Below are 16,657 nucleotides of genomic sequence, written 5' to 3' on the forward strand. Positions count from 1 at the left end.
GTTCAAAATGAAAAATGGTATGTTATCTCGAGTATAAGAACAGATCATGGAGGTGAATTTGAAAATCATGATTTTACAAAATTTTATAATGAATCTGGTTTTCAGCATGTATTCTCCTCTCCATATACTCCAGAGCAAAATGGAGTTGTGGAAAGAAAGAATAGATCGCTTCAAGAAATGGCTAGAACTCTTTTAATTGAAAGTAACATCTCTTCACGTTTTTGGGCTGAATCAGTTTCAACAGCATGTTACATTATAAATAGAGTTTTTCTAAGGCCTATTCTAGAAAAAAAAAAACCCCTATGAACTATTCAAAGAAAAGAAGCCTATTGTTTCATATTTTCATGTATTCGGATGCAAATGTTTTATACTGAAAAATGCAAATGATCGAGTTGGTAAGTTTGAAGAAAAGTCAGATGAAGGCATCTTCCTTGAATATTCAACCACAAGCAAAGCGTACAGAGTCTACAACAAGAAAACTCAAACAGTGGAAGAATCAATGAATGTTAAATTCCAAGATTCTATGCAAAATGAATCCATTCAGACTCATCTTGAAGAATCTGAACCTGCTCCAGACTCTACAAAGTCTAAATCTCAGGAAATAGCTCAGACTTTGAAGGACCAGCAACAAGTGACTGTTGAAGATTCAAGTGAAGGAAGTGACCATCAATCTGACAAATTAACCAGAATCGGAAACATAAGTCCAGTCATCCCAAAGATCTTATTATTGGAGACATCAATGAAGGAATTCGCACAAGATCCAAAAGGCGCGAAGAGTCTAGTGTTGTGGCTCTTATTTCTGAAATAGAACCCAAAAGTATAGAAGAAGCTTTATCTGATGAAAGCTGGATTGAAGCTATGCAAGAAGAGCTCAATCAATTCAGTATTAATGATGTCTGGGAATTGACTCCTAAACCGAAAGGTAAGTCTGTTATTGGAGCTAAATGGGTTTTCAGGAACAAGATGAACGAGAAATGAAAAGTCATAAGAAACAAGGCAAGACTCGTGGCCAAGGGATACACACAAGAAGAAGGGATAGACTATGACGAGACTTACGCACCAGTAGCAAGGTTAGAAGCAATTCGATTATTACTTGCTTTTGCTTGTTATAAAAATTTTAGGTTATTCCAAATGGATGTCAAAAGTGCCTTCCTAAATGGATTCATGCATGAGGAAGTCTATGTGGAACAACCACCTGGGTTTGAAGACCCAAGGAAACCAGACTCAGTATTCAGACTCAAAAATGCCTTATATGGCTTAAAACAAGCACCTCGAGCTTGGTACGACAGACTGAGTAAGTTTTTAATTAAAAATGGTTTTGTTAAAGGTAAAGTAGACACTACTCTTTTTATTAAAAGAGAAAGTGAGAGTTTTCTGCTTGTTCAAATATATGTCGATGATATTATTTTTGGATCCTCTAATGAAAGTCTGTGCAAAGAAATTCTCTAAGACCATGCATGATGAATTTGAAATGAGCATGATGGGTGAGTTAACCTTCTTTCTTGGACTTCAAGTGAAACAACTGAAGGAATGAACTTTTATTCATCAAGAAAAATATGCTAATGATCTTGTTAAAAAGTTTGGACTGGACAATTGCAAAAAGGCTGAAATACCAATGTCAAGTTCCTTGAAGATAGACAAAGATGAAGGAGGAAAGAAAGTCGACCAAAAGTTATTCAGGAGTATCATCGGTTCACTTCTTTATCTTACTGCTTCTAGACCTGACATTTTGTTTAGTGTTTGCATTTGTGCCAGATTTCAAGCAGACCCTAAAGAATCTCATTTAAATGCTGCAAAGCGTATTATCAAATATATTGCATCAACTTCAAGCTTTGGTCTCTGGTATCCTAAAAGGGGAGACTTTACTCTTCTTGGATACTCAGACGCAAACTTGGCCGGATGCAGAATTGATAGAAAGAGCACCTCAGGTACCTGTCAACTACTTGGAGGCAGGACGGTGTCTTGGTTTTCAAGGAAGCAAAGTACAGTAGCTCTCTCTACAGCAGAAGCAGAGTATGTAGCTCTTGGAAGTTGTTGTTCACAAATTCTGTGGATAAAACAACAGCTAAGAGACTTTGGAATTGAAGATTCATGCACGGAGATTAAATGTGATAACACCAGCACAATCAATCTCACCAAAAATCCAATTCTTCACTCAAGAGCAAAGCATATAGAGATTCGACATCACTTCATTAAAGATCATGTTCAAAATGGAGAAATTACGATTCAGTTTGTTGACTCAAAGAACCAACTTGCGGATATATTTACAAAGCCTTTGGAGAAAAATCAATTTGAAATTATCCGTTCAGACTCAACATTTTGAGGTTTGAAGAAGTTAAAGTCTAGAGACTCTCGACAAACAAGACTTTGACTGCAAGACTTTGACCGTAAGTTATTTCTCTCTAAATCTCATCTTGAAAAGGTACGTTCATCAACCGTGTTTGATTATTGTTATCTCAACCGCTATCTTTAATTGACGAGATTATTGCAACGTTTCCTTTTGAAAAATGAGTTATTTTGAAATGACCATTTTTCGAAAAAAGGCAGTTTTTTTTAAAATGCATCTTTTCACTTTCCATTACGACGTTTGTTATTCCCTCCTTTTGACTGTTTTATATACAGTCGGTTTCTCTTCGCTTAACTCCAAAACCCTAAAAAGCACCAATCTTCCATTCCTGTTTTCCTCTCTTATTTAATCTTCGAAAAAGTTGTCATCTTTCTTGGGAAAGTCAAGCAAGGAATCTTTCAAAGACTAAGAAAGATGTCGTCTTCAAGAAAGTCTTCGAGGATCGCAAGCAGGGGACCACGGCGAATGAGTGAGGGGCCTACGCACTTCGATCTCACTGAAGAAGAAGTGTCTCCAAATCAGCGAGAGTCCACAACATTCTCAGCAGCGTCATTCTCCTCCATCTAGACCTCAAGGTGTTGATCATCAACAAAAGGAAGAAATCATTGAAGATGCAGATCCTATAAGAGTTCAAAGACCCTCTTTTATTTATAAGCTGTATCGTGCTTTAAAAGGGACTGGTACTCCATTGAACTATGTCGATGATTTTCTTAAGGACAAAGGATATGGAAATGAATATATCTTTTTGCGAAAAATGGAAAGTTTGAGAATTGCTCGTAAAGGGGTGGCAGAAGAAACCCTTGCGAATATTCCAAGTGATCCTCGTGATTGGGGATTTAATCCGATAGATGGGAATGATGATGACAAATTGTACAACCAATTTCAACCGAGAATGGGTGTTGCGGTGGAAAATCGAGGAAAAATGGGAGAGTTGTTTAGATCAAAGGAACATAATGATCTATACTCAAAACTGCTGAAGCGTGGGGTAATAAACCCTAAGAGTGTGGATTTTGATTTTCTGGATGTGAATGTGAACTTGAGGGAAAAGTTCGGTTATTTTCAACTTGAAAAATTCTGCTCAGACACCACAGAGGCCTATCCTCAATTAACTGCATATTTCTATTCAAATCTTAGTTTCTTGGATGCGAATAGATTCTCTTTCAGTGTCAAAGATCAAGACTTTGTAATGGATATGGATATGCTAGCAGATGTGTTAGGAGTTGAGAGAGGAAGATATCAACGGATCAAAGTATCTATTGCTCGTGCTACATTGGAACTTGTTAAGGACAGGAGAACAGAGGAAAAGATTTCTTACTCAAGGATGAGTGCATTCAACATTTTGCTTCACAAGATTGTGATCAATTGCCTCAGACCAAAATCAACTTCCAAGACTGATGTTTCAAGTTCAGAGGCAAAGCTGATGTATGCCATCATCACTGGGAAAATGTTTTCTCTTCCTCACACTATTATGTTCCACATGTATAAAGCAGTGATGAAGGACAGAGGTCAACTTCTTTATCCAAGTCTTGTGACGAAGTTATTCAGACATCTGAACACTCAGCCTCCGCAAATTCTTTGTGCTCGATCGTGCGATCATATGGTGGTAGGACTGAAAATGGTGACTAAAATGTGTCTGAAGGAACTAAGCAAGGCATTCGAGAAATTCAAGGAGAAGACTCCAGTCAAAACTCATCCAATCTCTTCTGCAGCAAAAAGAAAAGGGAAGGAGCCCATGGATGCTTCATCCAAGAGAAGAAGAGCTCTCATCATTGAGGATGAAGATGATGAGGAAAACATCACTATTTCTGCAATGGCATTGAAGAATCTGAGTCGTTCTGTTCCAGAGAAAGACTCAGAACAGCGGACCAAAGAAAGAGAAGAGAAAGAATTAGAGGAAAAAGAAACGGAGGAAAGAGAAGAAGAAGAAGAAGAAAGAGATGCTGAGAAAGAGAGAGTTGAAAAAGAAGAAGAGGAGAAAAGAGATCAAAATGAAGGAGAACATGAGGAGCACTCTTCTCCACCTAAAGGCATGGAAAAAGGGGGAGATCAAGAGGAAAGAGGAATGCCCTCATATCCTGCAACCAGTGAGGGAGTCGGCCGCTCTCCACAGATCCAGAGGACATCTATGCCTCTCAATTTCCCGAGGAAGGTCATGATGTTTCATCGCCAAATCTGCGTGATTATGCTTTGATATACCATCGTCCGCATTTACTCCATCGATCGTGCCGACGCCAAAGACGTTGCACCGATAATTCAGCAGATTTTCGCAGAGTTATGGATATTCTCTTGGAGATGCAAGGTCAGATATATGCATTGGGATGCGAAGTTCAGAACTTGCAGAATGTAGGTCAAGCTTCTTCGGGTTCATTGGATGATCAGATCCAAGCCCTTTCTCTTCAGATTCAAGCTAATGCTAAGGGTGAGGATGTTGCACAACTGAAAGAAGACTTGAAAAGGCTGGAAGGCATCGTTCAGTCAATGGGAGATTTCCAGTTTGTTCATGTTCCCAAGCATTCTTGACTCTACTCCATTTTCATCTCAACCTTTCTTTTTTATGCTGACAAAAAGGAGGAGAGATGCGAGATTTGAAAAACTTTGAACTTAAATTTGTCGAGCTTTTGGCTTGTTTGGTTTGTGGTTTGTTTTGACTTGACTTGCGTGTCTGGATGTGGACTAAATTTGGGATTTGGATTTGACTGCTTATATTATTAACTACTATTGATATCTTATGGATGGCTTTATTGCATACTAGACTAACCTATTTTCTGTGGTTGCAGATTCTAGTGTTATTCATTTAGCCATTTATCTCTATAAGATATGCATATGTGTTTGAGAAATGTTTTGCAGGTCAAAGTTTTCCAAATCTGCAGGAAAGTTTTGTCACCATCAAAAAGGGAGAGATTGTTGGAGAAATCCTCTTGAAGTGTTTTGAAGTTGACAAAACATTTCCATCAGTCTAGTCTGAAGGCTTGCAGACTCTGCTATTTAAAGTCTGAAGACTTCCGGACAGCCAGACTCAAGACTCAAAGTCTATCCTCATTGACGTTTCTAATCCGTTGAAGAAAGGCTATCCGAACTGGATGTTTCATTAAGGATGTGACCTTATCGACTAGAGAAGATCTCTTGGCTGGATATGACATGATGGAATCCTTTATTTGATCATAATTGATTCGAAGATTAAGGATCCGATGATTGGCAAAGTATACTTGGAATGTTCTACTTATGGAAACCGAGATCCTGATTGTATGGGCGAACATGATTGATGGGCTATCGACATGTTCCTTTAATAGCTTGAATGATCTTCCTAATTGATTCCGTCCAACGGGTAGATTGGAGGAATTCCTTTGGTAAGTGCCAACGGGTATGATGGCATGAAGAAGTATATAAGGAAGACGTTCCAGTTGTTCGAGGGTGTGCACGATAGAAGAATTCCAAAGTCTGAAGCTCTTTGTTCTTAGTCAATTCATTTGTTGAGCGAAATCTTGTAAACAAAAGAGAGTCTATATTTGTAAGAAACCTTGAGGAAGTGTGATAGAACATCTACACTGTGGAATCAAGGAAAAGCCTGTCTTGTAACTTCTCTTTTGTTCATAGTGAAATCCAGCCGGTGGGCTGTCAGTGCGGAAGAGTGGACGTAGGCTTGGAATAAGCCGAACCACTATAAACCTTGTGTTAAACTTTCTCTTCCCTACTCTTTACTTTACTTTAATCGTATTAAGAGAGAACTTCATTTCTATCGTTTGCCTAGAATCGCTTCCGTATCTCGAGAAATTATTTGTGCACCTATTCATCCCCCCTTCTAAGTGCTTATACTAGCTATCTCAAGAAGAAGCATCGCTCGGCTTTCAATAGTATCTTTGTGAAAACTAGGATTGAGCTATAAAGGACCCTTCGAGATGAATCGGGTGGCTTTACTTATACATTGTGTAGAGTGTCAAGATTCTGCTAATAGCTTGTGATGGTACGGTTGCGACTAGTTCAAGCTTCACAAGCAAAATCCCATCCTCCATATTGTAGAAGGGAGTCAAAGTTGTATAAGATACATTATATGGATTGTAGCGGACCTTAAAAATAAATGATACGTATAAATCGAAGGAAATTATGACCAAATAGTAAATGCTTCCCTTGCTCAAAACCCACAAAGAGAATCAATTCAAACCCCTAATCAAAAGTTGTATAACGCCTTGATTCCTTGAATATCATCCGCATGGAGACCTTTGGTAGTCCCAGGAGCTATGGAGGAGTACATGATGGCCCCTTCAACATCGCTGTGCCCTAGCCCAAGGAGGTGACCGATCTCGTGTAAAGCCACCGTCTCCACGTTAAAAGCGGCCGAGCCGGAGGGTGGATCAACGGCCCACTTCTCATCCGCGTCGTAGTGGAACAGCCCGACTGTTGGCGGAAACGCGTGGGCAAGAGTTCCTCCGGGGCCATCGAAGCTGTTGTGTGCACCGTCTCCATGGTCTCCTCTTGCAAACCCTATCTGTATGTTGGCAATTTCATGGTCCTCGACGTACGAGAAAGTGAAGCGTGTCACCGAGGTCCACGTGGCAAAAGCCCGGGCAACTGGGGCCGTGGCAGCCTCTGGGGTCCCTGGGAGGAAGCCATAGGTGAGATGGTAATTAGAGGCCGGCCATCTAGGGCTTCCTCCAAGAACGCATAGTGAGACACGGTATGGAAAGATCCGATCCCACGGAGGTTCCGCCCTTTCTTTCCGAACCCCATGCGGGTGGTTCCATTAATGATGTCCGCCACGCCGCATCGTGGTCTCATCATTTTGGACGTAGTCTGGGGATCCAAAGTTCCCGTGACATTCAGATGATAATTGAGTTGGTACGTCTTAACAGCAAATTCTAACAGGTCGTCGAAGTCGTCGTCGTCGGCATGGATTGTCGGATGACCGGATTGGTTGTAATTCAAATAACCAAATTTCTCGAGGTATCTCTTGAGCTCGCGAATGCCTCCGGTATGATTGCCCTTGTGACATCCCTGAAGGTGCTGGAGGAACTCAAAGGGCGATTTTATTTGGTCATCTGAATGTGCTGAGGCGGCGTGAAAGAGGGAAGTGAGGAGGAGCAAGTATGAGAAGGTGGAAAAGAACATAGCATCCATGGCTGAACTGATGAACGCGCACTCTTCTAGCAGAGAATGAATGTTTTATGCATTGTTGCCGTATCGAAGGAGGCCTATTTATGGATACATGTCCCTTTTGAGGTGTAGCAGTAGCTAGGTCATAAGGTCCCTTCGAAATTGAAATGTTCATGAATGGAAGAAACCGCAAGTACGTACTAACAGACAACGACCGCATCGATCTTCGAGAAAAACGCGTATAAGACTGGGAATTCGAGGAAAGAAACCCTGAGTACGGTACTAAAAACGACCTTTACTAGGTCTTTGAGAAGAAGACGTGTAAAACTGGGAACCGAAGAAGTAATATTGTTAGAACTCAATTGTTAATTTTATGTATTTCATAGAGAAAGCCTCGCAGACATTGACCTAGTCTTTGATCCCCACTTAAGTATCGCGAGCCAAACACAATGCTAAAGCATTGTGTTATATAATTCAAAAGAATCGACACGTGGGATTCCTATATTGCGTGTGAAAAGCCACAAATGCTGCATAGGTACATTCTAGTTTTATTAAATGCAAGTAGTCCCTGAACTTTCTAATATGTAATATAGTTCCCAAACTTTAGTATAATTTACAATGTCATCTTTAAACTTTTAATTTGTACAATATAGTTCTTAAACTATTAGTAAATGTTCAATATAATCATTTTGTTTGCATGAAATTCATAAAATTTATGGACTAAATTGAATATTTACCAAAAGTTTAAGGACCACATTGAACTAACTAAAAGCTTAAGGATGATATTACACATTGAACCAAAATTCAAGGACTACATCGAACAAATTAAAAGTTCAAAGATGACATTGGACATTTTAATTAATTTTCAAGAATCATTTGTGTAATCATCACTTTCATTAAAGATGCGGTGTATTGCCGATGATAGTGCAAATCAATCTATAAGAAGATTTGTGTTTTAAGTGGGACCCTGTATGAATTCTATATCTCCTTATGTGATTAACTCGATTGAGGATAAGGCAATGTTGAGATAACTAATTAATCATCAGTCTACTATCATATGGAGCAACAGCCACTGCCCCTTAGTGTTGTTGTTGTTTTTTTTTTTTTGGGTCAAAGGAAGTTTTATTGAACCAAAACAGTCTTAAACATTCAGGCTTACAATAGGAGCATCAAGACAAAGCAAGTCCCACAGTGGCTGAGGGGATGTGCTACCCAATTAGGAAGTAAAAGGTTGAGTTTTTAAGTTTAGCAGCCCAATCCTTTACTCGGTTATTCTCTACTACAATAGACAATCGTCGGATTAATAAAAAGGCCCATTAAGTCACGGGCTCCCGAGATAAGCACGTTGACTTTCCAAGGCCACCTGAATGCCGAAGCTCTCCCATTTTTCATCGCAGCTCGTCGGGAGAATAGGGGAAAAAATTGAACCCAGAAATCCAAAATCTGCCCGCGACTTCCTCTGTTCGTCTTCCGCTTCGTCTTTCCAGCGGCCCAGCTCCAGATCTGGAGAAGAGCCTCGTCCATGGCGGTGACAAGCGAGGTCGGGATCCCGGCTGTGATTGGGCTCTGGTGGTGTTGGGGATGGGGGTGGAACTCAGCTCGCCGCCGGCGGGACTACCGTGGCGAGGGGTAAGGGCTCATGGGAGGAGGATTGCGACGGACCGGCGAGGTCGACCTCAACCTCATCGGCCGTCACCTCTGGCCGGTTGCCGAGGTCCAGCGACCGGCTAGAGGAAGAAGAGGAGCAGAAAAAAAATTTAAAATTAAAATTAAAATTATTAAAATATTATTAAAAGTTGTTCACATTAACGCCAATCAGGCTACATCAGCCGGCCGGCGTCTAGTCAACAAAATCCGGCCAAAATTGGCCGAAAAAGACTGAATTGGCATAACGTAAAAAGACTTGGGACTAAATTGGTAAATCGGCACAAAGACAAAAGGTTTATGACTTTTTTTGTACTTTTCCCTCTTTTCAACTTTTCAAGTAACTCTCTCTCCCCCCTTCTTTTTCGGAGAAAATATTCGCTTGTTTCTCACCACATCAACAAGAAGACGGAATTTATCTTCCTCCATCTTCTCTAGAAAATCGAACATTGGAGCGATTTTCATCAATGCAGATCAAGCGACAGGAATAACCTCGGACAACCAGGGCAAGGGGAGTGGGAGATTATTCGCAGTCTCCAAAAAGAATGGGGTGCATGCTGTTGGTCCTCCTCTCTGATGTTGTTCATCTTGTTTCTCTTGCTAGACTGAGTATGCACATACTCTGGTTGTCGGGGGCATAATTTACGCCATCACAGATGTTGAAGAACTGGGCGAATGGATGAAGGGCTGTTAGGAAAACCACCCATATTTGATGCACTGACGAAGGAAGAACTCGTGAACGATCCAGTGGTGAAGCTATTGACCAGCGCGATCGAGGAAGGCCAAAATGTTGCCAGGAATGGTGGGCGGACATTTCAAGCAGAGTGCAGACGCATTGCCCCATCTCTATGATAGAAATCAACTAATGGCTTTATGTTTGTGTATCAGCAGTAATTTTTTGGGACCATCCTAAGTGAACTTTCATGCATTGTTTGGGATCCTTTGAAAGAATGAGATATTCTTTATAATGCAAAAGAGAAATTGCATACCTGTTTCTTCATTTCTTCTTATGCCTTCGTGTTTTTTTTTCCTCTCGCCATTTTGTACTTTATTTTTTTGGCCAACTATGCATTCACGTTATCATTGCATTTAAAGCTTCACCACTTTGAAGATTCCATCAACCAGAATTTTTTTAGCAGCAATAAAGCTTTAGTATGAAGACTTGACAGGGACGGCATAATTAGCCATCTATTTCGATCTACAAATATGCATTGTTAACGAAATGCTACGAGCGACCGTAAAAATTTGCCGCTTTCAATGTGCTTCTTCTCACATCCGACGATAGAGCTTTCATGCTTTTAGAGCATCAATGATTAGAGTTTGCTATTGTGATGTCAAAAGGCCAATCATATATGGTCTAAGATAGAGGCGATGAAGAAGGAACTGTCGTCATCTATCTGTGCACATAGGTTCAATTCTTCTTTGCTGGTTCATGCCGTGACGTGCAATCTCAAATCCGACTATAGAGTTTTCTTCATTATTGTTCATCAGAGAAGCACAAACGCACCCAACCTCATCAACAAAGAGTGTTCATTCCACTAGACTTAGCTCTCAAATATACGGCGACGAACTATGCTTCCACGAGAAACCCACACTAGGTAACAAATGGTGGTAGGCAGAGACTCGCCGCCCTTCTAGCGTCTTCTCGTACTCCTCGATGGGCTTGAAGAGCTCCGAGAAGTTGCCCTTCCCGAACCCTCCGCAACCGCCCTTATGATACAGTTTCCCGTGATCGTCCGTGAGCATGCACCCCACTCTTTATATGATCTCTATGAATATGGTCGGCCTGCACAGTCAGGCAGCAAGAGAAACCAGATGAACAACATCAGAGAGGAGGACCAACAGCGTGCACCCCATTCTCTTTGGAGACTACGAATAATCTCTCACTCCCTGTGCGCTAGTCGTCCAAGGTTACGCTTGTTGCTTGATCTGCGTTGATGGAAATCGCTCCAACGTTTGATTTTCTGGAAAGATGGAGGAAGAAAAATGCCGTCTTCTTATTTCTTACCTTTACCAAAAAAAAAAATGCCGTCTTCTTGTTGATGCAAGTGAGAAACAAGCGAATATTTTCTCCGAAAAGGGGAGAGAGAGAGCAGGTGAACAAGCCTATTGCTTGAAAAATTGAAAAGATGAGAGAGAAAAGAAAAGAGGGGAGAGAGAGCGCCTGGGTAAACAAGCCCCGAAAAATTGAAAAGATGAGAGAGAGGGTTTTGAGCGGAGACAAGCATTTATTATTCCTTCTGTCAGTGATTTGCCAGAGAAGAGAGAAAAGAGCGTCCTAGCCCTTCCGATTTTAATTTTTCAATTTCTACATATTTCAGCTCACGGACAGATGTCACTTTCTCAGTGAAATATGCACGCCACGTCAGCCGATGACGTTGTGGTTACTAACCACTGAATATTTTCTCAGAGCAGAGGGACAGTGCCCAAAGCCTTGTTACATTGCAACTGTAAACTACTGTGTAAGAAAGTATAACACTCACTTTAACACTGTAAAGTACTACTGCATGCCATGACCAAATTTATTCCTGCACGAACAACACTAGTGCATTTGGATCCCGGTTAGAACTGTCTGAAGGTCTTCCATTTGCTCAGCTGAAGCTTCGCCGGCTTTTGCCCAGCAGAGCTATCAGCATTAGCTTCTAACTCAGCAGATCCTCCACGGCCTTCGTTCTTTTTACGGTCCCGCTCCGACACTGCCTCGACCTTCTGCCGAGGAAGATCATTCTGGTACTGGCCGAGCAGAGCCCCGTTTTGGACTTCGTTGGAGGCCGGCTCATTCTTGAAGGCTCTGTACACGTTCGGGTATTGAGAGATATCGGGATTGACGCTAAGCGTCCTTGACATTCTCGAGATGTGTTCGAGGTAATCATCGGAGGTGGTGTTCCAGCCAGGGATGGAACTGGGAGTATTTCCTAAGCTTCGACGCATGTTTTCGCCTTTGCAGTGGTATAGCGAAGGAACTTCCATTTATACATGAAGGAGTGAGATGCTTGTGCTATGTTTTGAAGCGACATCGATGGCATCTGATTCCCTTATCTCTATTAGAACCACAGACCAAGAACATGTGCGGATCGTACCCAGATATAGGGCGGCATCAAAGCGTCATAGACTAGATGCTTAATCATGTCGTAACACGCTAGATATTTTCTTTTCTCTCTCTTTTTTTTTTTTTCTTTTGTCGCTAGAAAATGCATCACTTGGTTTTAATATCCTTTTAATAGTATCAGAAATATATTTAAGAGATTATAGGAGATTCAGCATAGTTCCCTGATGTTTTTGTAAAGCTTATAGATAGATCTATGTACTCTTCATTTGATAATAAACAGAATATTACATTTTTTCTGCATCACAATTCTCAATTTCAATATCGTATACGATAGATTATATCGATTTTAATAAAAAGTCAAGAAAAAATATATGAATAATCGAAAGAAATTATGACCAAACAGTAAATATAGTCAAGAAAAAATATATGAATAATCGAAAGAAATTATGACCAAACAGTAAATATTCCCCCTGCTCAAAACCCACAAGAGTTTCAATTTAATCCACTAATCGTGGCGTCGTAGCGGAACGGCATGTGGTAGTAATTTAGACAAGGGAATCGGATCCCATCAAGCATCTCGCCTGCATCGTAGCGGAATGGCCTGCCAGTTGGCGGGAAATCATGGGCAATGGTTCCTCCGGGCCCATCGAAGCTGTTCTCTATGCCACAGGTGAGATGGTAATTAAAAGCCGGCCATCTAGCGATTCCCTACAATTATCAATGAGGGCATGATTAGAATAAAAAAATAGATCATTAAATCCCACAATAGCATATCGAAAATGATGGCTACATTTGATTCATCATTTTTAAGGGGTTTTCAGCCCTAAAAGCCCCTTGGGAAAATATTGGATCATTTGATTCAACTTTGAAGCCAGTTTTTAATTTCAACTTGCCTTCAAAATACTAAAATTATTTTTTCCCTTTTAAAACTACCCTCATTAATTCTTAATATTTCCAATTTTTCCCCTAATTATTATTTTTTTAATTGAAAAGGAGGCAGCCCTTTGCCGGATCGGCGAAGGGCTACGGCCACTAGCAAGCCAAATCCGGCGCTAGTAGCCATCGGCTGAGGTCGCCTGAGGTGCGACCTCCAGCGAGGGTCGCCAAAGGTCGCTCGACCTAGGGGCCACGTGACCCAGGCGACCACCGCCTAGGTCTCGCGGCCGCAAGCGGCCCTCACCTGGGTCTCGCAAGGGTCATGCAACGGTGACCGGAGTCACGAGACCTAGGCGGGGGCCACCTGTGGCCGCAAGACCCAGGCGGCGGTCGCTTGAGTCACGCGGCCCCGGGTCGAGCGACCCTCACCCGAGGTCGCCCAACCTCGAGCGACCTTAGCCGACGGCCGTCGGCCGCTAAAACGGCTCGCCGCGGCGCCGTAGCCCTTCCCCGATTCGGTGAAGAGTTTAGTTCAATTTTCAATATATATATATATATATATATATATATATATATATATATATATATATTATACCCATCAAAGCTTATTGCGAAAGTTTTTTTTTATCAAACATACATTCAACTCAAAGTCCATTTACAAAAAAAATTTACCAAACACAATTGTATTTCCTCAAATAACTTTGGGCTTTTAACATTTGCATGGGACTCAAAGCTTCTTGCAAATGCTGAATCAAATGCAGCCGATAAAGGCCCACATGTCCCGAGCTTTTAGCATTGCCAATACTAGCATTTTCCTAAAGTGGTGCATAAAAAATTCACGAAACACCTTAACTTTTTTCCTAAACTGTTCCAAACGAATTCTTAGTAATTTTTCAAATTTGCCTTTTTCCTTATTCAAGCAAGAGCCTGGAGGGGGTTGGGAGTTCTTCATGCTGTGTTAGAAAGTTTCTCACCATTGCAAATCCGATCGTTTGGAGGATTAATGATGTCTTGAAAGACTACTTAAGACACCATGCCATCCGAAAAACAAGGGACTGATTCCAGAGGTTGAGGTGACATCAGCCCAAGCATTAGCCTATCCTAGCGTTTTCAACTTACTATGTTCTTGACTTCTTAATTGGAAATTTAAAAAGAAAAAAGAAAGAAAACAATCCTTATATATGTACGCCACATTTCTGAAAATTGCAAAATAATTCCTATTTGTAAGAATAATTATGATGAGTTAATGATTTGTTATCTTGACTACACTAACTTAAGATTTGGTGCTGTGAGATTGGCCATTTAGTGTTTCCCTCAGAGAACTTGTAGTGGGACACCGCATGGAAGGAGCCGAGACCACGGAGGTTCCGGCCTTTCTTGTCGGGCTGCATCCGAGTGGTCCTGTTGACGATATCCGGCACACCGCACCGCAGCGTCATCATTTCCGAAATCATTTGGGGATCTAAGGTTCCAATGGCGTTTAGATAATAATTGAGGTGATAAACCTTAGTGGCATGCTCTAGCAAATCGTCGAAGTCGTCATCACCAGTATGGACCGGCTGGTTAGATTGGCCATAGTTCAAGTGGTGTTTAGATGATGATTGAGATGATACATCCTGACGGCGTGCTCTAGCAAATCATTGAAGTCGTCATCACCAGTGTGGATCGGATGCTCATATTGGTTGTGGTTCAAGTAGCCAAATTTCTCGAGGTATCACTTGAGCTCATGGATGCCTTGGGGGTGGTTATCCTTGTGGCGAGAAAATTACTAAAACAATCCTAAACCTACTGTAATTTTTTCAATTTAGTCCTAAATCTTTTTTTTATCAATTTAATCCTAAATCTTTTGCATTTGTGCAAATTCAATTGATCCAGTCATATTTAGCCGTTCGTTTGGCTAACGTTAAAGTGACAATTTTTTAATTTTTTTAATTTTTCGAATTTTTTCATCTTTTTTTTTTTTAAACTTTCCTTCTTCCTCTAGTGGTGAGGTCAACCTCGTTGGCCACTGGTGAGACTCGCCCTTGCCGGCAATGGCAAGGGCAAGCCTTGACTTCACTGGGGGGCGTTGCCCTTGCCATTGCTCGGCGAGGGTGAGCTCAACCTTGCCTAGCAATGGTGAGGGTGATGCCTTGCCAAGGGTGGCCAAGGCTCACCCTTGCTAATGGCCGGTGAGGGGGAGCCTCATCAGTGGCTGATGAGGCCTAGCCTTTCGGCCAAGTAAAGGAAAAATCAAAAATCAAAAAAATCAAAAAATTGTCATGTCAGCGTTGGCTAGAAGGCTAGCATCGGCCAACATCCATGTTAGCATCGGTTGGCTAAATTTGATCCGGCAGACTGAATTAGCATAAATGCAAAAGTTTTAGGATTGAATTGATAAAAAAAAAATGTTAGGATTGGATTGGAAAAATTGTAATAACTTTAGGACTGTTTTGATAATTTTCCCCCTTACAGGATGCCTGAACGTGCTTGAGGAAATCAAAGGCTGATTTGACTTGGACATGTGAACGTGCTAAAACGGCATGGATGGTGAAAATAAGGAAGAGCGAGTAGGAGAAGGTGGAATAGGGTTTGTTAGTGGCCATGGCCAATTGACGAACACACTATTCTCAGCTAGAGAAAGTAATTTGATGAATGTTGTTTCTGTAGTTGCATATTTCTCACGTGCGTCCAGTCCACTAAATACACGAGAGGGTCGAAAAGATGAAAAAAATACAACGCGACAACGACCACAATAAATAGGTCATCAAAGCAGACGTGGGTAACACGTTCTTCAGACCACAAGGACCGGTAAGTGGAGATTTTTTTTTATTATTATTAGGCTCGTTCGTAGTTGTGGTGTGTATATCTTCGTAAGACTTAGAAAAATTGACCGAATTATGAGTTGAAATCAAGCGATGTGTGAATGAGAAGTTGTGGGTAGTTCCAGAAGACGTGGGTAACGCGTTCTTAAAAGATTTCCTAAGACCTACATGATACGACATCGGTGGGATATAAATGGCGGAAAAAGAAAATGCGTTGTTATCATCATTAGTTTAAAAGTGTTACGGACCACGTTAAGCAAAATGGCAGAAGCGTGGACCTCAAACAATCAAGTCGAAAAATAAATGATGAAATTAAACCGAGCGTGAGGGAGCTACGTGATTTGACCGGGCGTGCCTACTCTCACAGGAAGAGACTAAGGAAGAGAATGTTCGACTATAATCAAGATTAAGACAATGCAATTCCTAGAATTATACCCTTAATCAAAATGTTTCCCGACCCAAATTACACCTCAATATCTCAACAACGATCAACTTTAGATAAGAAATCCACAAGCGTTTCTCAAACACACTCACTCCTCGGCACTTCCTAGATCTTTCTCTCGAGTTAGGCTTGTCGTACTGATTAATAAATTTGGTTGAAAACACTTATTTAAAATCAATCCCTTGCGCCTTCGGGCGTCGACCTAAAGAGGCACGGACGTTGAATTTCGAAAAAGTTGCGACCCCTATTGCACGTCTGGAAAGAGATATGGCTGGACATCTGAAGTCCAATGATGCTTCGAGGATCGTCCTGGTGGTCGGACGTCCGAAAAGCAATTTCAGACCTAGGGTTGTCGATCCAAAATGCTCCACTTATTCCAAAAGTCCGTCCCTTTACTTAGAACGTGC

At 41.3% G+C, this 16,657-nt stretch overlaps 1 protein-coding gene across 1 annotated transcript; it reads right to left on the minus strand.

Annotated features, from left to right (window-relative positions):
• Positions 1-6,331: 6,331 nt before the first annotated feature.
• Positions 6,332-7,466, minus strand: LOC104427815 (metalloendoproteinase 3-MMP). The gene is given in 2 exon segments (XM_039304327.1): positions 6,332-7,000; positions 7,003-7,466. Coding segments are annotated over 2 exon segments (945 nt in total). The 5' UTR covers positions 7,460-7,466; the 3' UTR covers positions 6,332-6,512.
• Positions 7,467-16,657: the final 9,191 nt, after the last annotated feature.

This window comes from Eucalyptus grandis, chromosome 11, assembly GCF_016545825.1.
Source record: "Eucalyptus grandis isolate ANBG69807.140 chromosome 11, ASM1654582v1, whole genome shotgun sequence".
In the NCBI taxonomy this organism is placed as follows: Eukaryota; Viridiplantae; Streptophyta; class Magnoliopsida; order Myrtales; family Myrtaceae; genus Eucalyptus; species Eucalyptus grandis.